Source organism: Melospiza melodia, unplaced genomic scaffold (genome assembly GCF_035770615.1).
Source record: "Melospiza melodia melodia isolate bMelMel2 unplaced genomic scaffold, bMelMel2.pri scaffold_34, whole genome shotgun sequence".
Lineage (NCBI taxonomy): Eukaryota > Metazoa > Chordata > Aves > Passeriformes > Passerellidae > Melospiza > Melospiza melodia.
Window position 1 is genome coordinate 6,125,490 of NW_026948659.1, and position 27,363 is coordinate 6,152,852.

General features: G+C 49.3%; 1 protein-coding gene across 1 annotated transcript in view; it reads right to left on the reverse strand.

The window, feature by feature from the left end:
- Positions 1 to 679: 679 nt before the first annotated feature.
- Positions 680 to 27,363, reverse strand: part of LOC134434252 (olfactory receptor 14J1-like) — a gene marked incomplete at its 5' end in the record, with an annotated part of 56,835 nt that continues 30,151 nt past the window's right edge. The window contains one exon of the mRNA XM_063182933.1: positions 680 to 694. Within this exon, the coding sequence (XP_063039003.1) occupies positions 680 to 694 (15 nt within the window). The remainder of the gene's footprint in view (positions 695 to 27,363) is intronic.

Consider the following 27,363-nt stretch of genomic DNA (forward strand, 5'->3'; position numbering starts at 1 on the left):
TTTATCTGCTCCCGATATCATTTGTGCCTCTGTACGCAAATATGCCCCTAAGCCCATCAGCTCCTCTACTGTCACCCCATGTAATGGGTCTCCCTGGGCTCGTTGTACAGCAACCGATTCATTTACCAACGCTTGCCAATGGGCGTTAAACAATAACTGCTGATGCTGAGTGAATATCAACCGAACTATTCCTCTTAAATCATTAGGACATAAAACCTGAGTATTAAAAAGATAATCTAACATTTGCTTAACAGGTTCACTTTTTACTCCAAACTGACTAACCGTAGAACGTAGCTGAGTTAACAGCTTCCAATCTAAGGGAGTATATTCTGCTATATTATGCGTAAGGTTCCCTTGTGCATCATATTGTGGTGTGTATGTAACTGGACATGCAAGACTAGAAGCTATTTCCACCGCCTCACCATTCCCCATTTGCATTACTTCCCTCGCCAAAGCAGCCCAATCTTCCCTCCTCTGTTTAGCCATCTCCCCCCATGGATCACGGTGTGCCCCTGGGATGGGATCTGGCCCTTTAAGGGTGCTATGCTGCTGGCGCTTCGGTGCAGATACCGAGTTTTCGCGCAGGGGGGGCAGTGGAGCAGGGGCTGGCTCGCGCGGGGGAAGCAGGGGAAGCAGCCCCCCCTCCCGCGCTGGGGCTCACAGTGAAACCGGAGCCGATTCAAGCAGAGCCGGCCTGCGGGGGGGAACCGGGGGAAGTGGCCCCCCCACCAAAGCTGTAACCGGAGCCGGCTCATTGAGGGGCAGCGGCGGAGGCATAGCTGGCGGCGGAGGCGAAGCTGGCTTGCTCCCACCCCCACCATCCGACCCGCCTGAAGCTGGTGGCGGAGGCAAAGCTGGTTTGCTCCCACCCCCACCATCCGACTCGCCCTCCCCCTCTGATAGCAAAGGTGCAGACGGTTCCACTGCGCTTATAGAAAAATCCTCCACACCACTTTGCTGGGGACCCTTAGGCATTAGTTTCTTAGTTACAGAAGGTGCCAGGGGATCATCCTCATGACCATACCCTATATTCCTCTTATGAGCTTCTGTCGCCCTTTCGGCTGCCTTTCTCTCAGAGACCTGCTGAAGTAACGTGTTATACACCACCCGCCATAACTTCCCGAATATCTTTGCTGACTTATCATCATCTAGCACTGTATCCCACAATATTTCCCCAAACTTCCTCCACTCTGATAACTCATGAACTGTATGAGGATTAGAAAAGATACCCTTAGCATGGCCATAAGCTAATAACCCTGGTAACTCCTTTTTTAAATCTATCCCTTTTATTTCTCGCCATTCTAAATACGTGGCGAATAAATCATATGCCGCTTGCCTATCCATACCTATTAATCAGCGCGCGCTGTTGCAGCTCTCCAGGCTCCGGCGGACACGTATTGGCTTGAGTCACCGTTGTGAACCTTAAGGGTGCTTCAAATTCCGGCACCGTCCCGGCTGCAAGGACCCAAACCCAACTTCCTAGACCGTGGTGTAATCCCTTTTTCTTTTAATCCGAGATAAAAGGGCAGAGATTCGGTTATGCCCGCATTCTCCACCATTTGTCAACGGAAGGGAGCCAGGACATCAATTTGATCATCACAGGCTCAATTTTATTGATCAGTACGGCAGGTTAAATACAGTTAATAATGAGCTTCATACATATTGCAAAAGTTGAGCTCAGGATTGGTCAGTTACATATCAGCACCTACGCCTACTTCTACATTCCTATGGTTCTACTTTTGATACTTTCTACATATTCTCAGGATATATTCAGGAATAATCTCTACTCCCTATCCTCATGTTGCAGCAAGGTCACTGCTGACCTTTCCTTTCAGCTTGCTGACTGCTGACTTTTCTCCTTCAGCTTAACCAGCGGCATTATGTCAGCATGGCCTTTCTCAGCTAACCAATTATGAATAAATCTCTCCACACCTACAGACAATTCCTGCAGCATTTGTAGGATGATCCTGCTGCCCAAGGGACGTTCCCATGGTGCCAGGTCTGAAACTGCAATGGGGAATGGGGCCAGAGTGGACAGGGCAAACAGGGATGGGCTGTTTGCAGGGGAGGGAACAGGGATGGGAGATAGGAAGAAGTCTAGATAAGGAAAGAGGACAGAAAGCAAGTTGAAGCCAAGGAAATGCTTGGGGCTGTTTGGGGATGGCTGCCAAATACCAGCCCTGGCTCTGAGCAACAGCGTCTGCAGAAGAACAGGAAACTCCCAGCTGATGGGAACAAACTTTCTGGCTGACTGCAGAGGCCACGACAAAGCTGAGTGGTTTCCCTGGTGTCCCCCAGCCCTTGCTGGCCCCAGGGGCTGATGGCATTTGTGCTCCCTCAGGTTCATGTCCCCACACCAACAGCATGGAGGTGCTCCCCCTGCTCTGTGCAATGCAAACAGCGGCTGCTGAGCCAGTGCTGCCGTGTCGGTGCCTGCAAGGATGGGGCACCTGTGTGAGCTGTGGGAGAGGCCAGGGCTGCAGAGGGGGAATGTTGTTGGCAGCTCCATGAGGACGCTCTGGGATGCTGCCCTGGGCTGTGCAGCGCACTGGGGATGGATCAGCCCCTGCTCTGCTGCTCCTTCCTGTCTGCCGCACGGCCCTTGCAGAGCCCCAGCCATGCTGTTTGCCCCCAGCCTGCCCACGGCCAGCCTGGGGCTGCTCACGGGGCTTTTCTGTGCTGAGCATTGGCCTGGGCGTGTTCTTGAGAGAGCCTGGGCAAGGAGCCTGGAGCCCCCAGGCCCTGGGCTGAGGCGTCAGCGCTGACCCGGCAGTGCCCATGGCCTGTCCCTGCTGCAGCCCCGGCACTGCCACCCCCAGGGCTGTGCCCGGCCCCGAGAGCACTCGGGCCCTGCAGCAACACCAGGGCCACCAGGGCAGCGGGGCAGGGCCACGGCAGCAGCACTGGCAACACCAAGTGCTGCTGCTGCTGCTGGGCACAGCTGCTGTGCCAGCCCTGATCTGCCCCAGCTCTGCACACAGACATTGCTGCTGCAGCTCCAGAGAAGGCAACAAAAGGGGCATCTCTGGTGAAAATTCTGCCGAGAGATGCTTTATTTCATTTAAAGCCACTGAGAACACAGCTCATGTTGACACAGCCAGGGGGCACAGGAAAGGTGGAGAGAAAGAAAATTAGAAATGGTAGAAACGATGGCCTTGGTTTAGCGAGAATATTAGAAAAGAAAACAGAGGGGGAAAATAACCAATCCAACAAAAACTACCAAATCTCACTTTTATTACAAGAGATATGCAGAAATTGGCAACCAGTTTAATGTTTTCTAAATTTTCCAGTCATTAGTCTCACCACTGCAGCCTTGAGCTCCTGGTTCCTCAGGCTGTAGAATAGGGGGTTCAGGGCTGGAGGCACCACTGAGTACAGAACTGACAGGGCCAGATCAAGGGATGGGGAGGAGATGGAGGGGGGCTTCCGGTAGGAAAATGTGCCAGTGGTGACAAAGAGGGATATCACGGCCAGGTGAGGGAGGCAGGTGGAAAAGGCTTTGTGCCGCCCCTGCTCAGAGGGGATCCTCAGCACAGCCCTGAAGATCTGCACATAGGAGAAAACCATGAACAAAAAACAACCAAAACCTAAAGATGCACCAACCACAATGAAGCCAATTTCCCTGAGGTAGGATTTGGAGCAGGAGAGCTTGAGGATCTGTGGGATTTCACAGAAGAACTGGCCCAGGGCATTGCCGTGGCACAGGGGCAGGGAAAATGTATTGGCTGTGTTCAGCAGAGCAGTGAGAAAGGCACTGGCCCAGGCAGCTGCTGCCATGTGGGTACAAGCTCTGCTTCCCAGGAGGTCCCGTAGTGCAGGGGCTTGCAGATGGACACGTAGCGGTCATAGAACATGACAGTCAGGAGAGAAGCTTCTGCTGTGATAAAGAAAAGAAAGACGAAAACCTGAGCAGCACATCCTGAGTAGGAGATGGTGCTGGTGTCCCAGAGGGAATTGTGCATGGCTTTGGGGACCGTGGTGCAGATGGAGCCCAGGTTGCTGAGGGCCAGGTTGAGCAGGAAGAAGAACATGGGCGTGTGCAGGTGGTGGCCGCAGGCTACAGCGCTGATGATGAGGCCGTTGCCCAGGAGGGCAGCCAGGGATATGCCCAGCAAGAGGCAGAAGTGCAGGAGCTGCAGCTGCCGCGTGTCTGCCAATGCCAGCAGGAGGAAGTGCCTGGTGGAGCTGCTGTTGGACATTTGCTGTGGCTGGCCATGAGGACCTGTTCATGGAAAAAAGGACAGTGAAGTGTTAGCGGAGATATTTGTAACCAAAATCAAAGCCATTTCCAGTACACCCTCTTCTGTAACACACATGGATTATTTTAATTGTCAATTTATTTTGTGTTTAAGAGTTCTGAGGTTTTCTGATTGAGCTCTTCCCATTTGTGTCCTGGTATTCTTGGATATCAGAAGCCCTCTACATTGTTTCTGCACTCAGGGAGACCAGAGAAAGTTCTGTGAGACAAAATAATGAGAGGAGATGGAGGGCAGATTGTCTCTCATTCTGACCTATTCAGTTTCTCTGGGCTTTAACCTTTCTCAGGTGGACAGTGATCATCTTCCCATTTTTTCCCTAAAATGTCACCAGGTACTGCTGAGAAGAGATGGATCCACCACAGCCCAGCTCCACATTTGTAGCCAAGGACTCACATTGCTCATTTCACCAACTCAGCAGCATTTTCAGCGTCACAACATCTCTGCCTCTCCCCATCAATCTTATAACTCAGAGATGCTTTAGGACAGGTTTGCATCCTGGATTGGAGCTTCCAGCTTGGACTGAAATCTCAGAGACTTCCAAGTGTCCTTATGATGGCATTGGATTGCGGGAGATGCAGCTCCTTCCCTGGCTGCCCTGACAGCATTGCCCAGAGCCAGGCACTGGGGACAGCGTCACCCTGAGCCAGCTGTGCCCCCTCCAGAGCCCCCAGGGCCGGGCAGCTGCTCTCCGCCCTGTGCTCTGCAGAGGGAACTGGGCCCGGGGCTGCAGAGCTGCCCCACGGCTCTCCTGCAGCTCTGCCTGCACAGGAGGGGCTGCACGCCTTGGAGCCCCGGCCCTGAGGGCAGAGGCTGGGCTGGGGCACAGGAGGGAGGGGGCTTGTTCAGAAGGAGGGGCTGCACTGGAGGGGATCCTGTGGGCATCTCTAAACTCTCCCTGCCACAGCATTGCTGGGTTTTGTTTTCTCTCATTGCCCGGTCTTCTCTCTGCTTCCTGGAGATTTCCCTCCTGCAGGTGTTTCCCTGTGCCTGATCTCTCTGTGCCAGCACTCACAGACCACAAATCTCTGTGCCGTCTCCTTGGCCCTACAGAACCCTGGCTGTTTGCAGGGCACTGGCTGGGGCAGGTTCTGCTTGCAGGTGGGACAAAGGACAGCTCAGACTGAGCCTGATGGGTCCAGCAAAGGGAATGCTGGTGCTGTCCATGGGCAGAGTGCCTGAAAGTACATTAGGGAACTCCTGTGAATCGACAGAACACTGAAATAACAGTTCCAATGTCTCAGGAACTTTTAAAATTTCATAATTAATAATTCATAATCAATCTTTAATGTTAATCCCCCGCGCTGCCTGCCATTCTCCAATATTAGGAAACTGAATACAAAGTCTTTGGAAATGTCCTACATTTAAAGGAAATCCTTATATTGGAAATATTTTATGACTGAACAGCATTCCTCAGCATGTCAAAGCTTCATGAGCATTTCACCTCCCCAGCACCAAAAATATTCAGAGATTTACTCACAGAGTCTGGAGGCATTGGGATGTTCCAGCTTTAGGAGATGGCTCCAGGAGCTGCAGCTGCCTTGTCCTGCAGCCAGAGGTTCCTGTGCCAGGGGCTGGCAGTGATTGTGCCCCAGGCACTTCTCAGCACCTTCCCAGCCCTGACTAATTGAACCTCTCTGTGCATCTGTGCTGTGCCCAGGGTGGCTGCAGGCAGTGCCCCAGCCCGGCTGGGCTGCTAGAGCAATTGCTCCTCAGGAGAAATGTCTTTATGAAGCTCTTCTTGGTTTGCCAGGAGCTGCCTCTGGGCCAGGAGCCCACCCAACTCAGCAGCACAGACACAGCACAAGGACTTTAATGACCCTCTCGGGGCTTTGGTGTTGTTTACATCAGAACCAGTCCCTGAGAGTGTCTTCAAAAAACTTCTCAAGAACTTAAAATTAAATGGAAACTCTGAAGTTTCTTGAATTTTTTATGGGTCCCACTGAGGAACTCAACTCAGAAAGTGTTCCCAGGTGCCAGTTAGAGCTGAACACTGGAGGCAGTGATGACAGCTGGCGACAAAAAAGGCAAAGGTGTCTCTGGTGCTGAGCAAAGCTGGATGTGTTTGAGGAATGCCAAGGGCCAAGGCCTGAGCCCCAGCCCCTGGCCAGGCAGATGCTGTCCCTCCCTCCTTGCTCAGGGCTCTTGCCGGGATGGGCACTGGCATGTGGGGATGTGCAATGGCAAGGGCAGGAGCATGGGGCAGCCCCTGCCAGGCTGCTGAGCAGAGACAAGGAGGCAATGAGGCCCCAGGCCTGCAAGGGTCACTTGTCTCCTGCTCCTGCCTCAGGCCCAGGCCCAGCAGCCATGGCCAAAGTGCTGCCCAAGTTGTCTCTGGCAGGGCTGTCTTGCAGCTGCTGCCCATGCCTGTGCCCTGTGCAGCCCAGGCTGTGCTACGGTGTCCCTGCCCTGCGTCTCTGTCTCTGCAGGCTGTCGGCATCCCCCGGCTGCCCCCCCTGGCTGGCCCCTTCCTTTGCTGACAGCTCTGCCTCCTGCCTGCCTCTGCCTGCCCACACAAAGCATTGGGCTGACCCAGGCTCCTTCTGGGGGCCATGTTGCACCCCAGCCCTGCCCTGGGAGGGAAATTCCTTTCTCTTTGGGTCCTGTCTGGCCCTACATACCTGCCCTTTGCATTAATTCTTTCTCTGTGTGCTCTCTACTATGTCAAAAGGAGCCACCATCTCTGAAACCACCGTTCAGTCCCTCCAAGGATTCTTCTCTGCTATCCTCAGTCTCCACCCCACTGAGCGCAGAGCTCCACTGTCCCTATATTGTGCTCATGTGCTTGAGGCCTCCAAACCCCATCTTGGGAGATCTCTCAGCCCTCTCCAAGGTATTGGCTAATGAAAACATTCTGCTCAGAGTCTAAGAAAATCACTTCAGGACAAGACCAGTCAGACCTGTGTCTCCTGGCTACTTTTGCCTTGGAGCAATCCTTGGACAGATGGAATATTTTAGGCCGAATTTCAGTTTTGCCCATGGGCACTTTGATGTGAACAATGATTCTCTTCCATTGGAAGGAAAGCAGAGGCCTGGTGTTTCAGGGGCAGATGAGCAGCAGCCACCAAGGACCAAGGCAAGCCAGACCTTTCTGCAATTGCAGCTTGTGCCTGAGAGAAATCCTTGGATACACATAATTTGGGAGGTAGAATACAAGTTTTGGCCACTGGTCCCTTGATGAAAAGGCCGTTTCTTTTCCACCGGAAGGAAAGCAGAGAGCCCGAGGGTTTGATGGTAGATGAGAAGCAGCCCCAGGGAGGCCAAGCCAGCCAAACTTGTCTCTCCTGGCAGCTTTTGATTGGGACCTATCCTTGGACATATGAAATTTAGGGGTCAGATCTCAAATTTGGCCACGGCCCCTGGACGAGGAGACTGTTCTATTTCCATGGGAAGGAAGGCAGACAGCCCCAGTGTTTCAGGGGTAGATGACAGGTGGCCATCAGAGCCTACAGCGCCAGCAAGAGCTGGCAGGTTTTGTCTGGGAGAAACCCTTCATATAGTGAATATTTTAGGAGGAGTAGCAATTTTGGCCATGGAGGAATAAGAATATTCTTTTCCAAAGGAAGGAAAGCACAGAACCCCAGTGCTTCAGGGGCTGATGAACTGCAGGCAGCAGAGACCAAGGCCAGCCAGACCTGTCTGTAATGGCAGCTTTTGTGTAGGGGCAATAATTGGATATAGGACTTTTGGTGGTAGAAACCCAATTTCAACCATGGACACCTGGTGAAGGATGGTTCTTTTCCCTTAGGATGGAAAGAGCAGGGCCCCAGTGTTTCAGGGCAGAATTCAGGCAACCACCAGAAGCCAAGGCCAGCCAGACCTGTCTGTACTGGGAGACCTTGTCTGGGAGAAAAAACCCTTGAATGCAGGAATTTTGGAGGACAAGTACCAGTTTGGGTCATGGCTTCTTGTGCAGGAGGGATGTTTCTTTTCTTCCACAGGAAGGAAAGCACAGAGCCACAGTGTCTGAAGGCAGGTGAGACCCAGCTCTCAAGAAGAGAAGGTCAGCCAGACGTGTTGTAATGGCAGCCTTTACGTGGGAGAAATCCCTGGATATTGGGAATTTTGGAGGGGGAATCCCATTTTGGCCATGGATGCTTGAATGAGAAGAGTAGTTCTTTTCCATTTGAAGGAAAGCCTAGAGCCCCAGTGTTACAGGGGTACATGAGAAGAGACCCTCGACATGCCAAGGGCACTTGGACCAGTCAGGCCAAGCAAAACCTCTTCCCTGTTCCCTTGGATTCATGGGACCTTGCAGGGTTACAGTGGTGGTGTCACATTGGATCCTTGGTTCCATGAGGCGCAGATGTGTCACACTGGCTTCTTATTTCCATGGGGCTCCAGTGTCACAATGGTCCCTGGCTTCCATGAAGCCTTGCAGTGTCACAGGGGTCTCCTTGGTGCTGCAGTGTCACAATGGAACCTTGGTTCCATGGGGACTCACAATGTCAAAAGGGTCTCCTTGGTTCCATCAGGCCCTGCAGAGCCCCTTGACTCAACGAGGCCTCCAAGTGTCATCATGGCCTCCAGGATTCCATGAGGCCCCACAATGTCACAATGGACCTTTGGTTCCATGGGGTCTTGAAATGTTCCATGGATCCTTAGTTCCATGGGGCCCTGGAGTGTCACAATGGACCCCTTGGTTCCATGGTGCCACACAGTGTTACAACTACCCCTTGGCCTGCCAGGACTGCAGAGTGTCACAATGGTTCCTTGCTTGCATGAGGCCTTGTAGTGTCACAATGGTCTCCATGATCCCACAAGGCCTTGCAGTGTCACAACAGACCATTGGTTTCATGGAGCCCCACAGTGTCACTTTGGTCCCCTTGGTTCCACAAGGCTCTCAAGTGCCACAACGGCCCTTTGGTTTCTCAAGGCCACCAAGTGTAAAAATGGCCTCCATGGTTCCATGAGACTCTGCTGTATCACAATCGCTCATGGTTCCATGAGGCCAAAAAGTTTAAAAAGGGACCCTTGGTTCCATCAGGCCTTGCTGTGTCACAATGGACTTGTGATTCCATGAGTTCTCACACTGCCAGCAGCAGTCTCCTTGGTTCTGCAGTGTCACCAGGGACCCTTGGTTCCATAAGTTTGCACAGTGTCACAGCTGACTCCTTGGTTCTGGTAGGAACCACTGTCACCAAATCACTGCAATATCAGAATAAGGCTCCTGAAATCTAATTTGGTATTTCAGAGGGTGTCATTTATCCAGGCCTAAGGTCCAACATGGGATAACTCCTAACCTTATGTGGACATGTAATTCTACTAGTTTGTTGCATATACACAGATGCAAAATGGGAATTACAACTTCCCCACATCCATAAAACCCACCCCAAGTTCCCAGATTCACTCCTTGTTTTCTCTATCCCTGCACCCTTGAGCCAGATGTCTTCTTCTTCTCTTCTAACAATCCTTGCTGGGAAAGCAGCCCCTGCATGCCTTGTTCCTGTGCTGAAAGTTCACAGGCAGGGTAAAAATCGAATGAACCCTTTTGGTATCAGCCCCAGGCTTTGTGTGGGCAGTCAGAGGCAGGCAGGAGGCAGAGCTGTCAGCAAAGGAAGGGGCCAGTCAGGTGGGGCAGACGGGGGATGCCGACAGCCTGCAGGGACAGAGGCGCAGGGCAGGGACACCGTAGCACAGCCTGGGCTGCACAGGGCACAGGGATGGGCAGCAGCTGCAAGACAGCCCTGCCAGAGCCAACTTGGGCAGCACTTTGGCCATGGCTGCTGGGCCTGGGCCTGAGGCAGGAGCAGGAGACAAGTGACCCTTGCAGGCCTGGGGCCTCATTGCCTCCTTGTCCCTGCTCAGCAGCCTGGCAGGGGCCACCCCATGCTTCTCCCCTTGCCATTGCACATCCCCACATGCCAGTGCCCATCCCGGCAAGAGCCCTGAGCAAGGAGGGAGGGACAGCATCTGCCTGGCCAGGGGCTGGGGCTCAGGCCTTGGCCCTTTGCATTCCTCAAACACATCCAGCTTTGCTCAGCACCAGAGACACCTTGGCCTTGTTTATCCCCAGCTGTTATCACTGCCTCCAGTCTTCTGCTCTAACTGGAACCTGGGGACACTTTCTCAGTCATGTCCCTCAGTGGAACCCATTAAAACTCCAAGGTACTTTGGAGTCTAAATTTAAGTTTGAGTTCTTTAGAAGTTTTTTGAAGACACTCTCAGGGACTGAGTCTGATGTAAACAACATCAAAGCCCTGAGAGGGTCATTTAAATTTTCCTAGTCCAATTATGGAGAAAGATTTCAAGGACCTTGTAAGAAATACACATTCCTATTTTAAAGGATATATTTTATTTTATTTCTCTTTAAAACAGCGTTGTTTGCATAATTCTGTGATTGATATTGACCCAGGGTCTCTCCTCAGCAGCTCTGGCCTGCTCACAGAAGCTGTGCCTTGAGCTCTGACCCAGTGTGGACAACCTTGCTCCACATTGCCCAGCCCCATCCTGTCTGTCCTCACTCCCCTGGGCCCTGCTGTGCTTGGAAAGCTGGCTGCACTCAGCCTAAGAGGGGTTTTCACTTTTGGGGGCTTTTTGAAGCAATCTGAACCTCCTGAGTTTCCCCACTGCAAACAGACACACTGCTCAGGTGTGTGCCAGCCCCAGGTGCCACCAAAGCCACTGCAGAGCTGCCCTGGGCCAGCTGTGAGGGTGGATCATCAGCCCAAGCTGCACGGGGCCACTGCAAGGGGCTGTGGCCATGGGCACTGCACTGACCCCACTGCTGGGTTTGGCTGCCACAGCCACCGAGAGAAATGAAACTGTCCTTGGAAACACTGGGGAGGACTGGGACATACTGGGGAACACTGGGAACGCTGTGGGAGACACTGGTACATACTGGGAATGACACTGGGAGAAACTGGGGACACTGGGGATATGGCAGGGAAGACTGGGGGACACTGGGGCATCCTGTGGATGACATTGGGAGGAACTGGGAACGACTGGGAATGAACTTGGGTGTGTTGGGATAGATTGGGCTGCACTGGGATGAACTGGAGGGGCACTGGGGATGAACTTGGTTCTACTTGGGATGAAATGGACTTTACTGGGGTTATACTGGTCTGTACTGGGAATGAACTAGGCTGTAGTGGAAGGGACTGGAGGAGGGTGATTTGGCTGTTCCCACGTACAATGCATCCCATTTGCCGAGGCTCCCGCCCATCAGCAGTTCCAGCTAATCAGCACCTGGGATCCGGGTCTTGGGGCGGTGCCTAGATGTGCACCATATTTCTTTTTGCCTACATCTCCCATCATGCCCCGCGGCTGAAAGGAGCCCCATAGAAGCAGGGACTACAACTCCCGTAATGCACTGCGCTCCAAATAAACATCGGGATCCGCCCTTATCTGCCCCATAAGTGTCCCCCTGACCCTCCAGGATCCTTCAGTGCCCCCTCAGCGCCCATTCTGGACTCCCCCAAAAGTGTCCGCGGATCCCCTGAGTGCTCCCAACCCCACAGATGCCCGGTACAGCCACTTCTGGGAATTCATCTCCTCTCATTCCCCGCGGCCCCAGAGCCCCTCAGAACACAGTCCCACTCCTAAAATTCCTGCTGTGACCCATGCCCTAAAGAGCCCGCTTAGAGATCCCAGACCTCCTCCCAAGGGCGTTACGTTCCCCTCGAGGGCCTCAAGTCGCGTCTCGGACGCAAAAGTGTCCCGCAAGAGCCTTCTCTGACCTCCAAATATCGTGTTCGAGCCACTTTCGGGACTACAGCTCCCATCATGCTCTGCGGCGAACGTCCGGCGCTATTCCAGCAGGGACTTCTTCTCCCGTCGTGCCCCGCGCCTCACCCAGAGCCATTGCAGCTGCGCTTCGAACTCCCGTGATGCTCTGCGGCCCCGTTCGACCGTGTGATACCCGCGCCTTCAACTCCCATCACCCCCCGCGCCCCAGAGAGCCCCGTTCGAGTCCCTCCAAGTGCCCGCCCAGACCCCGAAAGGCCCCAAATTCCCCTCTCTGACCTCCAAGGGCCCCCCTGGACCCCCAAGTGCTGCCCCGGACCCTGAACTGTCCCTCAGAATCCCTGAGTGCCCCTCCAAGTGCCCACCCGGCTCCCCCTAGTGTGCTCCAGACTCTCAAGTTCTCTCTGAATTCACTCCCCAGACCCAAAACTGGCCCAAATGTGTTCCCGAAACGTCTCCATGGACTCCAAGGTGCACTCACCCTCCCTCCCCCCCGGCCCCGTGTTGTAAAAAGAATTTTAAGCAGATGGCAAAAAGAGCACAAATGTATCTAATTATCAGAAAGAGGAATAAAAAAATTACTGCTAGAACCTAATTAATTAATGAAGGTGGGAAAAACCACAATTACTTGTTTTTAAAATTTTAAAAGTTTAATACTAATATAATGGTTATCAAAATACTAATACAATTTGAGTAATAATAATTTGGACAATTTGAATTGGGATAATATGAGACAATAAAGAGAAAGAGTTATGGACATCCAGGTACCTTTTTCTGGGCGGCACCAGCCCAGTAAAGGACACCCGTTATCAAAGGATTAACCCTTAAACCAATAGCCCGTTGCATAGTCATAGACTTCATACATGATGCATAAATTCCTGTCAAATACAGGATTCTGTCTGGTCATCATCAAATTCTTGCTTCTAATCTGAACAGCGCCTTTGAGAAGGGAAGAAGTTTGTTTCTTCTGATAAGAGGGCAATAAATTATTTTTCTATTAAAGATTTAGGTGTCCTGGGGCTGCTATCTGCTGTGAGTGCCTCATTCCGTTCTTAAAAATCCCACTAACATAGTTCCTATTTTAACTACAAAAGCTACCTTTTAATTACAAGACGATATTTAGAATTAAAATGTTAATACAGAACTACTAATCAAGAAATCAAAATACATGTGCTAAAAATCTGCATAGAGCCATTTAATATGCACTTTTAATAAAGGGAGTTGTCTTACTTAGAAACATTGAGCATTAATTTTCTCGGCTACTAAAAATGCCTTGATTTTTTCTATATAAATATAAAGACTAGGCAATAAAAACCAATAGTGTAGTTATAAATACATATAATAAATATATAAATGATAAAATATTAACACTAAATAATGCATTACAGAATAAAAATTAAAAAATTGCATGAACATTTTTGGATGTTTTGGGATCTCAGTGAGGTTGGGGGTGCGGGTCAGGTTGTCCAAACAGGCTCAGCCTGCAAGGGGCTCATTCTTATCCATACCCAGACCTCCTAAGGAGACATTCCGCATCAAGATCACTTGGGGAACGCTTCTGTCACCTCTTCAATGAACTGAAAAATAATAAAATGCACACTTGATTAAAAACCAATCAGGAGGTGCATTTTGGAATCTCCCTCCTGAAGACAACTCCAAACTGACTCCAATCCCTGCACAAGCCCTGGAGACTCAAAGACAATGGAAGGGAGTCAAAGAGCTCCTGAGGCCTTTCTGTATTTTAATCAGCCCCACGCTGGATTTGGGGCTGGCTCCAGGAGCCTCAGGCACGCAGAGAAGGATGGAGAAGCTGCTCAAGGAGTCAGCAGCAAAACTCCAAGTGCCTTGGAGCATGGCTGGGCCCCAGGGAGGGCAGGGAGTGCCCAAGGCTGCCCAGGGCCTGGTGAGAGCAGATCCTTGAGGGCAGGATTGCAGGGAGCCCAAGGCTCTGAGCAGGGAACTGCAATGCTGAGCAAGGCCTGGCTTGGCTGCAGGAAGCAGAAAGGCCAAGCCCTGAGCCCAGCCTGGGCCAGCAGGGCCTGTCCCTCACGGCTGCCTCGGGGCTCTTGGTGGGCCAGGGGGATGTGAGGGGCAGCAAGGACAAATGGCATCAACCTGCAGCCCCTGCCAGCTGTGATAAATGGGGCCAGGAGACCAGCTCCTTTGAAAGGCCTTTATTAAAGTCAGCTCTGTTTGGGGAACCCGAGGGGTTGCGCACACCGCCATTGCTCCCACTGGACGACGCTGAGGAGGAGGAGTGCAGCTTTGTCTTTCGGCACAGCTGGGGCTTCCGTCCTCACGAGAGTCCTTAGGAAGTTGATGTTGGCTCCTACTCCAGGGGTATATTTCAAGCTGGGTACTATCAAAATTATGGTGACAGGACGGAATCCAGCTCTGGTCTAATGTGGGTGACTTAGTGTGGTTCTGGTGGGTTAAAGTCAAAGTTTATGCGCTGGTTTGTTGTTTTGAGAGGGTTCATATAGTTCCCACAGCCTCTCATTTGAATTCAGTCCGGGTGCACGTCCTCCTGGGAGCAGGGGAGCAGGGGAAGTGGTTCCCCACAGGAATGGATACAAATCCCGGGTGAGAGGGAAAGGGGTACAAATACAGAGTATGATGGGGAGAGATACAAATACAGGGTAAAATATTAACATCTAACAGCAACAACTAAAGGCAAGTCTTAGAATTCTAACATTCAGTGTTTAGCAGCACACTAACATGGGGTACAAATAGAGAGCATGACGAGGAGAGATACAAATAGAGGGTAATATAGCAACATTTAACAACGGCAACTAAAGGCAAGTCCTAGAACTCTAACATTCAATGTTTAACAACAGACCAACACTTCAAATTAAGACCTTATCAACTTCATAAACATGAACTACCAATTACTACTCTGAAAAAGAGCTGTCATCTCCAGGATTTTCATTCCTCACAGTATCCCCCCTCTTTCTTTTTAATTGAGTTTAAGCGCACATCAATATGTAATTTCTGTTTTGTGGACATAAAACTTCCTTAATTTCTGATACTGGTCATAAACACTTTTAGCTGTTTTATGTTCTCCTTCTTGACTTTCAATCATCATTATTTTGGTTTTGGCTTGAGCAGTTGTTTCTGAAAACTGTGTACTAGCCTGAATTGTACATGATATAATCTTATTTAAACATGGGAGTAGGCAAGGTAAGATTATTAAACTTATTAATACTTCCACTACTATAAAGATTACTTTCTTCCACCGTTTCCCTTTAAAAGACCAAAAATCATCCCACCAACTGGTGCCTATTAGGGGAGTCCACTCCTGATTTCCCACATATGCTATTTTTTGTATTTCTGTTGAGATGTTTCTTATAACCTCACTTCTATCATCGATTTTCAGGCAGCACTCTGATGAATTAAATTTTACACATATCTCTCTTTCATCGGCTCCTAAGTAATCAACTGCAAGTCGAATTTGGTAGATGACAGTTCTAGTTTGGGCCAGTTGGTAATTAATATGGTTAAGGACAAGTGATGTTCTGTTGGACACTACTTCTAGTACTGCCTGGAGTCGAATGATCCTACTGAGCATGTAAATTGGAGTACGATATCCCCAGAATCTATCCTGGGCCCAAGTTGCCAGTCCATATGTGTTAATTATCTCTTCTGCTGTCCAGATTGTTCCCTTCCAGGTTTGTTTTCTCCCCAGGTCAATTATATTCTTCTTTTTCTGGTTAGTCTTTCTCAAATTGTTATACAATGGAACCCCTAAACTTGACCCTGATTCCTTTGGCAATAGAAAGAAAGCAGGTTTGATGACACCTATAGTGCAGCTTCCCATCCAGTCTCCTGGAGGAGTAGTATAGGCTGTGTTGCCACAAATCCAAAATAGATGATCGGGGGCTTTCCAAAAGATGTCTCGGACTTCCCAAGGGTATTCTCAATATTTACATATTTGTCTTATTCCCCAAAAGGGGTTTACCCCTTTTTCTGCACATTTGTGCAGCCTATAGCCTTCAGGATAAATGCACCCCTTTTCCTTTTTCCCAGTGGACCATTATTGATTTGGCTCTTGGGGAATCCATCTAGCATTTAAGTCTTCAATCTTTAGATACCTCTTGCATGCCATCTTTCCCACTGGGGTATTATATCTCTTCCCTGTCCTTATTATGCATTCTTCCCCAATTACTTTAGATTTTAAGTCCCATTATTCTTTCCTTCTTTGTCCTAAAATGTGAGGTTTCTGTCCTGATTGTTCCCACCTTAGAATTTCTAATGGTCCTAAACTAATTCCCTCCCATGGCCAAATTTCTGTCATTTTAGTACTCCCACAGACCCAGCAGTTGGTTAGATTTAGTTCCTTACTAATTCTTTCAACTAGGTCTAGGAATAGGTTCTTCCCTAAGGGCATTTCTATTTCATCCTTTTTGGTGGTTACTGTTAATTGTCTTTCCTGTATTAGATCTTTCAGTCCTTCCTGATTACTTTCATGCTCAAAACAAAACCAAGTTTTTCCTACAGGGCATTCTCCAAGTAAGCGTTGCCTAAATGAGGCAGTGCTTCTCGCAATCCAATAGACTTTCCCGTCCTCTTGACAGGTAAATAACTGGGAGTAGTTAAAAAATAAGGATTTACATTGGTGTGAACCCTTATCAGTGACCCAAGGTTCTCCCCATCGTGTAGGGGGTGGTAGTACATGGATTTTCCTTACTCCCTATACTTTCCATAAACAGGAATAACACCAGTCCTCCCAAGAGTCCAGTATGAACCATTGCCATGATCTCAACTGGCCGTGCCTCTTAGGATTGGGGAACTTTCTCCCTTCTCTTTCCTCCCACTTTCTATCAATTTAATAGCTCCTGAGGAATGTTCTGTAGGAGAGTAGGTTTGAAACCCCCAGGGTTTTCCTTGGAGAAAAACAGATTATTAGAACTCTATTGAACCTTTTGAACTTAACTATCATACTAACATTTAATTCTTATAACTCTTCAACTTGTAACCTTGAACAGTTTAAAAGAGATGGAGGAACCCATTCTCTATATTCAAGACAATATATGAAATCTTTACACCAAACAGTTAACAAAATGTTCACTCTAATCTCTAACCCAATATTAGCATAATATACTCCAAAACAAATGAAGGCTCCAACACAAACTAAAAATTCTACATTCATAAGTCAACAACAATAACAATAAATAATAATGACTTGAGTAAAAAGTGTAACAATTTTATATATTAATCTCTTGTACTTTTATCAGTCTTTCTAAGCAACCTTTGGTCTCTTTCTAAAGGTAACTTTGAGATTGTCCGAGTTTGGGTTTGAAACCCACGTGGAAGCGTCTGTAGCTGGTGTTGTTGGATCCAGTCTGCTGTTTGGGGGGGTGGTACCGGTCCTTTGACTGGAGTGATGTGAGTCCAGCCTCTTTCTCGTGTCCTTCCTGCAGTGTGTGTCATGAGTAATACCTGGAAGGATCCTTCAAATTTTGGAGTTATTGGGGTATTGCTCCATGACTTCATTAGTACCCAGTCTCCCGGACTTATTTGGTGCACATCTGTATCAAGGGGGGAAGTTAGGGGAAGATATCCTCTTTTTCTCAGACTCTCTAGGGTCTTTGCAATGGTTTCTATTTACTTTCGGTTAGCTGTTTCCCCTTCTAAATAGTCCCCACTACTATATGGAGTCATTAAAAATGGGAGTGCAAACATCATTTCATAGGGCGGAACCCCTATATCTGATCAGGGTTCTGTCCTGATCCTTAAAAGGGCAAGGGGTAGACATTTGAGCCAGTTCATCTACATTTCTGCAATTAATTTTGTTAATATATTTGTGAGGGTTTTATTCATTCTTTCTACCCTCCCAGAGCTCTGGGGATGCCATGGGGTATGTAATCTCCGTTTTATTCCTAAAGCCTCAATTATTTTATGTAATGCTTGTGCGATGAAGTGTGGTCCCCTATCTGAATCAATATTGTTCACCAACCCGTATTGGGGATTGATGTTAGAATTCTAAGATAATCTTGGCTACTATTACTGCTTCTCCAGTCTCTTTTCTAGTTGGAAAGGCTTCTACCCAATGAGTAAGGTAGTCAACTATTACCAATAAGTTGTTGCAACTCTGTACGGGGGTAATTTCAGTAAAGTCTATTTGAATGTTTTGGAATGGTCTTTGGGCTAATTCTCTTCCCCCTCGTATGGTCTGCCTCATCACTTTTTGATTTAGTTTTTGGCAAATTATGCACCCCTCAGTTACTGCTTTTGCTAACTGATGTATTCCGATACATAAGTTTTCTCTTAAATAGTGATCACATAACCCTTGGACTCCCCCAAAGGGTTAATTCCTGTATCTCTGTTAACATTTTCTGGGCTAAGGCTTTATTTAAAAATTTACGCCCATCTGGTGTCAACCACTCCCCTTGGTTCCCCCGATGCATTTTTAATTCTTTTATTGCTTTTAGTTCTTTCTCACTGAATACTAGTTTTCCTTTCCTTTCTTTGCCTAACACTTTGTTTAACCTGAGTAATTTCACTGGCTCCCGTGGGTTTAATGCTGCCTCCTTAGCCACTTGGTCAGCTAACTGATTCCCTTTTGTCCTCGATGGTATCCCCTTTCTGATGTCCCTTAACATGTACCACTGTGATCTCTGCAGGTTTAGGTAGAGATTCTAATATTGATCTTATCAGTTCTGTGTGCACTAAGTTTTTTCCTTTGGAGTTCAGATACCCACGTTCCTCCCAAATCTTTCCAAGTGTATGAACGATTCCAAAGGCATACCGTGAGTCAATGTAAATTGTCCCTTGGTCCTCTTCCAATAAGTCAAGTCCCTTCTTTAAGGCATAGATTTCACAACACTGAGCTGACCAATTAGAAGGCCATTTGCCCTTCTCAGTAAATCTCATGTCTTCCGTTTCTGTAGTTTCAATTATTGCATATCCACACATCCTTTTTCCCTCAACTACTCTCCAAGATCCATCAGTAAATAATTTTATTCCATAAGGTAGAGTTATCTTTTCTAGATCTTCCCTAACTTTTGTCTGAAAGTCCACTTGTTCCAAGCAGTTATGCTCTAGTTGTAATAATGGCTCTCCAGAGAGAAACTGTACTGGATTTAGAGTTTTAGAGGTTATCAGCTCTAGGTTATCAGCATCTATTATTATTATTTCATACTTTAATACTCTGGAGTCAGTAAGCCACTTCTGGGCTCTTTGGCCTTAATATTGTTTTTAGGTCATGTGGTGTATGGATTCCTATTTTACATTGCAGGGTCAGTTTTTGAGTCTCTTCAATTAAGGTGGTTGCTGCAGCAACTGCTTGAATACAGGTGGGCCACCTCCTAGCTACAGGGTCTAGCAGTTTGGAGATGTCAGCTATTGGTTTCTTACACCCTCCCCACTCTTGGGCTACCACCCCATATGCAATTCCTTTTTCAGTATTTACAAATAGGTCATATTCTTTTTCCAGATTGGGCAAACTTAGGACAGGTGCTGAGGTTTGTTTATCTTTCAAATTATTTCATTTTTTGTCATCCTCATTTCTCCATTCTATTGGGTCAGCGTTTACTAATTTGTCATTTAAAAATTTTACACTTTGGGTATATTGGTCTAACCCTACCTTACAGTACCCAAATAAGCCTAATAGTTTTCTGACATCTCTCTTAGTTTTTGGTGCTGGTATGGATAGTATGCCTGAAATTCTTTCAGGACTTAATTTCTTATATCCTTTCCCAATTATGTGTCCCAGATAAGTAACTTCCACTTCCACAAATTGCAATTTATTCTGAGATACTTTTAAACCCTTTGCTCTTATGAAATTTAAAGGGCGTATACTTGTTACCCTGACATTAATCTGTTCCTCTCCAGATATTAATAAGTCATCTACATATTGTAGAATTTGTACTTGGCTCTCAGGGTTGAAATGTTCTAAAAGCCCTTCTAAGGCTTGCCCAAAGAGTTCTGGGGACTCGGTAAATTCTTGGGGTAGGCGCGTCCACCTTAATTGTTGTTTCCTCCTCTTCTCTGGATGTTCCCACTCAAACACGAAACAATCCCTACATTCCTGAGCGAGAGGACATGCCCAAAACGCATCTTTTAAATCGATAATAGTAAACGAGGCATGCTCCCTTGGGATCTGACTCAAGATGGTGTAGGGATTTGGGACTACTGGATGCCTGGTTATAGTTCCCTTATTTTTCTTCCTTAAGTCTTGGACCAATTGGTATTTTCCATCTGCCTTCTTGATTGCTAAAATAGGGGTGTTGTTGGGAGACATACACGGCTCCAGGATACCTTCCTCTAATAGCTGCTCAATCACAGGGGTCAGTCCCTTTTTTCCCTCAATAGACATTGGGTATTGCTTTACTTGAACGGGAGGAATTCCTTTTTGCATTTCAATTCTTATTGGTGGGATGTCTAGATAGCCCCTCTTTCCTTCTCCTGCCCAGACCTCTGGGTTTATCTGCTCTGTATCTCCTGATGTCAGTTTCATGATCTGGACTATCATTCTCCCATCCGTTGGGATAATCTCCACTCCTAATGAGACTTGTAGGTCCCTTCCTAGTAAATTACTTTCTAGATCAGGTAAATAGATCAAGTCAGCCACACACTGCCTTCCGTTTCCTTTAATTTCTATGTTTTCAGCTATGGAGGCTCTAAATGGTTTTCCCTCTGCTCCCATCACCTCACAGACCTTTCTCCCAGTCGTCACTCCTGCGGGTAATTCCTTTATACTTGATCTATCTGCTCCGGTAACAACTAAAAATTCAAATTCCTCACTTTGGGGACCGACTTCAAAGTTTACCAGAGGCTCTTCTTGATGGTACATTGGGTCCCCTAGCATGTACAGCCCCTGACACCCCTTGTTGTCATCCCTCAGGAGTCTCTCAAGAGCCTCTTGTTCTTTTACCATTGCTTCATCCAAAGAGAGTTTATTGCAATCCCTTCTTATGTGTCCTATCTCTCCACAACAATAACATTTCCTGTCGCTCAGTGGTGCCCCTGGTCTCTTGTTTGTATCCACCCATGGAGGTAGTATAGGTTTATCTTTGGGTGTTTCAAAGGAGGACTTTCGTCCATTTTCACTGATTCTCGATGGTTGTCCCTGCTGATCTCTTTACCCCTAGACTTTCCCTGGCTACAGCTACCATGATTCTAGCTTTAGGTTTAGTTTTCTCTTCTTCTCTCCTTAAATATATCTTTAAAGCTTCCTTTAACAGTTCATTTATTCCCTTCTCCTGCCAGTCATCCATTTTCTCTAACTTTCCCCGTATGTCCAGCCACAATTTTGTAAGAAATTGCACTTTTAGAAGTACTTGGCCTTAAGAGCTATCAGGATCTCTATTGGAATATAATTAGAAGTTCGTCTTTAATCTATTAAGCCAGGTAGCTGGGGTTTCATCCATTTCTTGCATGTTATCAAAAGCTAGTTTTGTGTTATAACTTCAGGGAACTGATTCCTTTATTCCTCTAACCATCAGGGACCTATACTCTTCCATGTTCCTTCTATCTTTCTCTTCATTAGGGTCCCACTCAGGGTCCTGTAAGGGTAATTTCTGGTCACTGGGATCTCCTGAACGATTTTCTCACTCCCAGATCCGCATTCCTGCGGCCCTGATCATCCTTACTTCTTCAGTGAGTGCTGAACAAAATTTTAAAAATAGAGTTCAGCTCTCCCCAGGTGTAAATGTTGGGGCCTAGAAATTGGTCTACTTGGTTCGATATACCTACCGCATCCTCCACTAAGTTCCCTAACTCCTTTTCAAAGCCTCAAATTTCAGTGGCTGTTAATGGGGCATTCACAAACCCAAGTCCCCCACGTATCCCACCCATGGGGACTTCTCTAAGAAGAAAAAGCTTCTCCACTGTGGTAGATAGGGACAGGCGTTTGGAAGATTACGCGATGTAACGGAAAGGCAGGACCCCCTGTTCCCCTAAGATAAGAGATAACCCTAGAAAGTAGCCTCCTAACAGTAGGTCAGTAACTTTCCATTCCACACCCAGTAACTTTCCACCCCTGGTAACTTTCCACTCCTTACTAACCATAGTTAGTAGAGGCAGACCCCCCAGTGACGTAGAGAATCCCTTAGACTATAAAACCCCACGAGAAGAGTTAATAAACGCCTTTGGACCGTCCACCACATTGGTATTTGCGTGCTCATTGGCCCGAGCGACCCTGGAGAGTGAGTCGCCATGCTGTTTCTCAGAACCAGGTCGCCTTGCCTTATATCAGAAGGCAACAACTGGTGCCGACCCCCGGGAGCCGATCAGCACCCAGGGAATAGGGATTCGCCTGGACAGAGGATGGCGGCTGCCCAGCTGGCCTAGTGCAGCGGGGGGGACGCCCCCAGACCAGCGTGGACCATGGAATCCAAAGCGATGGTCGTAATTCAGACTCATGAGCAATGGGGAATTAAATGTGAGCTCAGGAATTTTAATCTTGCTATTGCAAGGCTCCTAGAGCTGGGGACGATTGAACGTCCGGTAAATATATTATATTCGGAAGTGTGCAAGAAGTGCACTGCCGCCTTACCGGAGGACACTATGTCTTCAGGAAGTGGTGAAAGCCTCAAAGCGTGGGGGAAAGTAGAAGAGGCCCTACGCAAGGCGTTAGAAGAACAGGAGACGTGGAAAGCCTCGCGTACATGTTTATTAGCTACACCAAAGCTGGGGGGAGGAGCTGCGACGCAAACCGCCTCTGAGAGCGATCTGATGGAAGGCGGGGGCCAGGCGCATTCCACCCCTCCCCAAGCCTGAGCCCAGACCCCCCGGAGCCCCCAGGATTAGATTCCTCTTCATTACCCTCAGAGGCGGAGGGTCCTGTGCTGGCAGAGTGCCTACGCCAGCAATGCAACTCAGCCACCAAGGACATCTTAAGATCACTGCCACAGGGGTCTAATGCAGCTGCCATGATCAGACACATTGCAAAGGAGGAGCATCTAGCTCCCATTCAAGTAGCAGTTCACACTAAATAACCAGTGTGATGGCATGCCTTAAGTGTGGCCAGGCAGGCCACTTGTCAGTAAACTGCCCCCAGCCAAGACGCTCACCAGCAGCTGCTCCACCACGCCAAGGTGGACTTAGGGGACCGTGCTGGGCATGTGGAAGGAAGGGGCATTTAGCTAAGGAATGCAGATCCAGGCCTCAGGTAAACGGGAGAGGGAGGGGGCAGCCGGGCTGTGTCCAGCCTCCTCCCACCTGGAACATGCAGAGGCCCAGCTACAGCAACCCCCAGTGGGGCAGAGGACCCTCATACCCCATGCCCCCAAAGGGATCAGTCAGTTTTGCATTCCCGCCAACAGCACAATGGTAGAGCTGTGCAACACCGCCAGTAATACTTTCTCAACCCCCACCGCCACAAGTTGCGCTGGTGCCACAGGACCAGCAGGGGATGCCCCAGAGCGGGACCACTGGGTGGCCTTGGCCATGAAAATAGGGAAGGAATCCCTGATGGTGTGGGGGACATGCTGCCTTTACGGCAGTCAGGATCCCCACGTCATAGGGTTTCAGTTCTGGGCGGACACGGGATCAGACTGCACGATTTTTCCCGAAGCGCATTGGCCCGGACATTGGCAATTCAAAGAAGTCCCTCCAGTAAACGGAGAGGGAGGGCAGTCCCGGGCATGGAAAAGCACCCAGCTGGTGGCTATAACACTTCACACGAAAAAGAACAGACAGTCGCGATTTATCCCTACATTCTGCAAAATTCTCCACCCCTGTTAGGAAGGGACGTTCTTTCCATGCTAGGATTCAGGATTACAAATTTATCCTGAGGGCCACTGCCGTACACCCTCTGCTGCCAATAAAATTGACTTGGAAATCATCAGACCCCGTATGGGTCGAGCAGCGGCCCCTGACAGAGCCTCGAATGGCAGCCTTGCTGGAACTGGTCGACCGCGAACTGCGAAACGGTCACATAGAACCCTCCATCAGCCTATATAACACCCCTGTATTCGTGATCCCCAAAAGGTCTGGAGAAGTTTATCTCCTCGTCCACAACCTGAGAGAAGTGAACAAAACAATCCGACCCATGGGTCCAGTCCAGACACTGCTACCCATGAACTCAGCCATCTCCGCAGGGCAGCCATGCGCAGTGCTGGACATCAAGGACTGTTTCTTTTCAATACCCCTGCACCCTGAGGACAGAGAACGATTCGCCTTTTCGGTGGCATTCTTAAACGGCGAGCAGCCCAACCTCTGCTTCCAATGGTGAGTATTGCCACAGAGCCTAGTGGACAGCCCTGTCATATGCCAAATCACCGTGGACAAAGCACTGATGCCAGTCTGACACTCCAACCCCACCGCGACCATCATTCAGTACATGGACGACATCCTAGTCGCTGCGCCATCGGCAAGCCAAGTAGATCACCTGGTGTCCACAATCACGGAAACCCTTCAGGCCAACGGCTTTGAGATCGCGAGCGCAAAGATCAAGAAAGGACCCTGCGTGACCTTCCTGGGAGTAGGAATCACAAGCTCCTACATGACCCCCCCCAAGGTGAAGGTCCATTGAGACATCAAAACACTCCACGACGTGCAACGCCTGGTGGGATCGCTGCAGTGGCTTTGCAACATCGTCCTAATTCCTCCCGAGGTCATGGACCCTCTATATGACCTCCTGAAAGGAAAATACCCGTGGGCACCCAAGGAGCTGACTCCGTAAGCAATGAGCCCCCTCGACTTCATCGAAAGCCAGATGTCCACAGGCACATTTGCCAAGTGGAACCCAGCCGTGCCACTGGACCTATAGGTCCACTTTACACCGAAGGGGGGAGTGGGAGCACTGGCCCAAGGACCTTCCGAAAAGTCCCGACCAATCCAATGGGTGGTCCTTGGAAGACCGGCTAGTGCATTTTCCCCGGGAATCGAATGCATCACGAACCTCATCATGAAAGGCAGGAAACTCGCCTTGAAACACCTAGGAACCGAGCCGACAAGCATCCACCTTCCGTTTCGCAAGCAGCTGACCACGGAGCCAGCCCCAATATCAGAGCACCTAGCCCTTGCTCTCACCGGCTTCGGAGGAGAAATCTCCTACTCCTCCAGACCACCTTGGACTCAGCTGCTGACCGTAGTCGACATGGACATGCCGCCAAAGGTCAAGGACTGACCGCAGCCAGGACCAACGGTCTTCACAGATGCTTCCTCCACGACTTCAACCGCAGCAGCAGCGTGGCAGGCAGGAGAACAATGGCATTGCGTCAAAGCGTGTAACCCCACACTGTCAGTGCAACAACTGGAGGCAGCAGCAGTGGTCTTGGCGTCTGGACTCTTCCAAGATGAACACCTCAACATTGTAACAGACTATATATTCGTGGCAAGGCTCTGCCTAGACATGGCAGGACCCAGTGTGTCAACATCTGCAGCAGCCCTAATGCTGGAAGAAACACTCTCCTCGCAACAAGGCACCGTGTCAGTCATCCACATCAACAGCCACAACCCAGTCAAAGGTTACTTCCAGATCGGCAACGACAAAGCGGACGCCGCAGCAAAAGGCGTATGGACATTGCAGGAAGCTCATCAACTGCACGAGTCACTCCACATCGGAGCCAAAGCACTGGCGAAGAGATGCGAAATCCCGACAGCGGACACAAAACACGTGGTAGCCACCTGCCCACACTGCCAGAAGTCACCCCAATGGGCCTGTAGGGTCAGCCCGAGAGGTCTCAAGCCTTCAGAAATCTGGCAGTTGGACTTCACCTTGTGTCAACTGCTGAAGCCCCGAGCATGGCTTGCAGTGTCAGTAGACACTTATAGCAGAACGATCATAGCCACACAGCACCACAAAACTAACTCCAAGGCCACAATTCAGCACTGGCTGACAGCCATTGCTTGGCTTGGTATCCCCAAGCAGATTAAAACGTACAACAGTTCCAATTTCACCTCCAAACCAGTGCAAGAATTCGCCTCAAAATGGGGCATCACATTAGTGCAAGGCATCCCATACAACAGTACCGGGCAGGCCATAGTTGAGAGAGCAAATCAGATCCTGAAATCCAAGACAGAAGTATTGGCGAAAGCAGAGGGCTTTGCCAATTCCATTCCCCCAGGAGATCAGGCGCGTATACTGGCAACCGCTTTGCTAACACTGAACCAATTCCCTAGGGGAGATGAAACAAACAGTCCCGTTCAAAAACACTGGGCCACCTGAGTGCTAGAGGAGGGCCCGCAGGTGGTAATCAGAAATGAGCTAGGCGAATGGGAACAGGGCTGGAGGCTGATGCTCATGGGGCGAGGGTACGCAGCTGTCAAAAAGGACGGCAAAATCAGGTGGTGTCCACTTAAGTCAATCAAGCCCGACCTTCACAATGAGCAGAATGAGTCTGACGAGAATTGCGAGTTTCTGTTTACAGGACATGCTCGTGGGATGGCCTCGTGACGCGTACATCCCCATTCCAGAGGAAAGTGACAGACCACCAAGCCGCCAGGCAGCGCCTGAGTGACCCGCACGTGTGAGACCCAAGCACCAAGGGTGTTTCTGTGTGATTTTGCTGTTGGGGCTTGTTGCCAGAGGGCAAGCCAGCCCAGATCACTGCCCCCATCGGCCATTCAGGTGGGTCATGCGACACCTTAGTAGTGACAAGGTGCTCAAAGAAATCACCACACCGAACACCCAATCCTTCGTGCTCCACATTACCGACCTGTTTCCAGGACAATCAAAGGTGGACCCCTATTCCCCACATGCCACACACATGTACCTATCCTACTGGTGCCCAGCTTCAAACCCAGGAAAAAGTTACTGCAATCACCCAGGGTGGGGATATTGTGGGCACTGGGGCTGCAAAACCATAGTTACAGATGCCAGACTGTTGGGGCCTGGGTGGGATCCACAAGAGCCCGACAAATTCTTACAGTTCACCTGGGCACCCACAGGCTGCAAAACGCCCGTCTTCCTCCAGGGAAGTTGCTATTGAAACCGCCATAAAGTCCCTAAAATTTCAGAAATGCACTGTCTACAACATGATGGTTTTGCAGCCAGATCACCCTAGTTGGGCCATAGGCAGAACGTGGACAGTAGTTCTTCAAGGGTCGAAAGAGAGAGTGAATGTGCGAATTATCAGGCTCCAACCGTCGGCACCCCGAGTGGTCGGACCCAACAAAGTGATTAAAAGCGCGCAGAAAGGGAGAAACACGACCCACCCCAAAGCCTTGCCCACAAAGGTCACCAGTATCCCGACCGGCCATGCGGAAGCCTTTCAGACAGGCCATTCAGCCGGGTTGGACTCAGACCCAATCCTTCGCATGCTAGAAGCTACCTTCCTATCCCTGAACGAATCCAACCCTAACCTAACCAAATCCTGTTGGCTTTGTTACGATGTCAAACCCCCCTTTTACGAAGGAGTCGCTTTAAACACTCCCTTCAGTTACTCCACAGCCGATGCCCCTCACCAGTGCAGATGGGATACCCCCCACAAAGGAATCACCCTGAGTCAAGTCACAGGCCAGGGCAGATGCT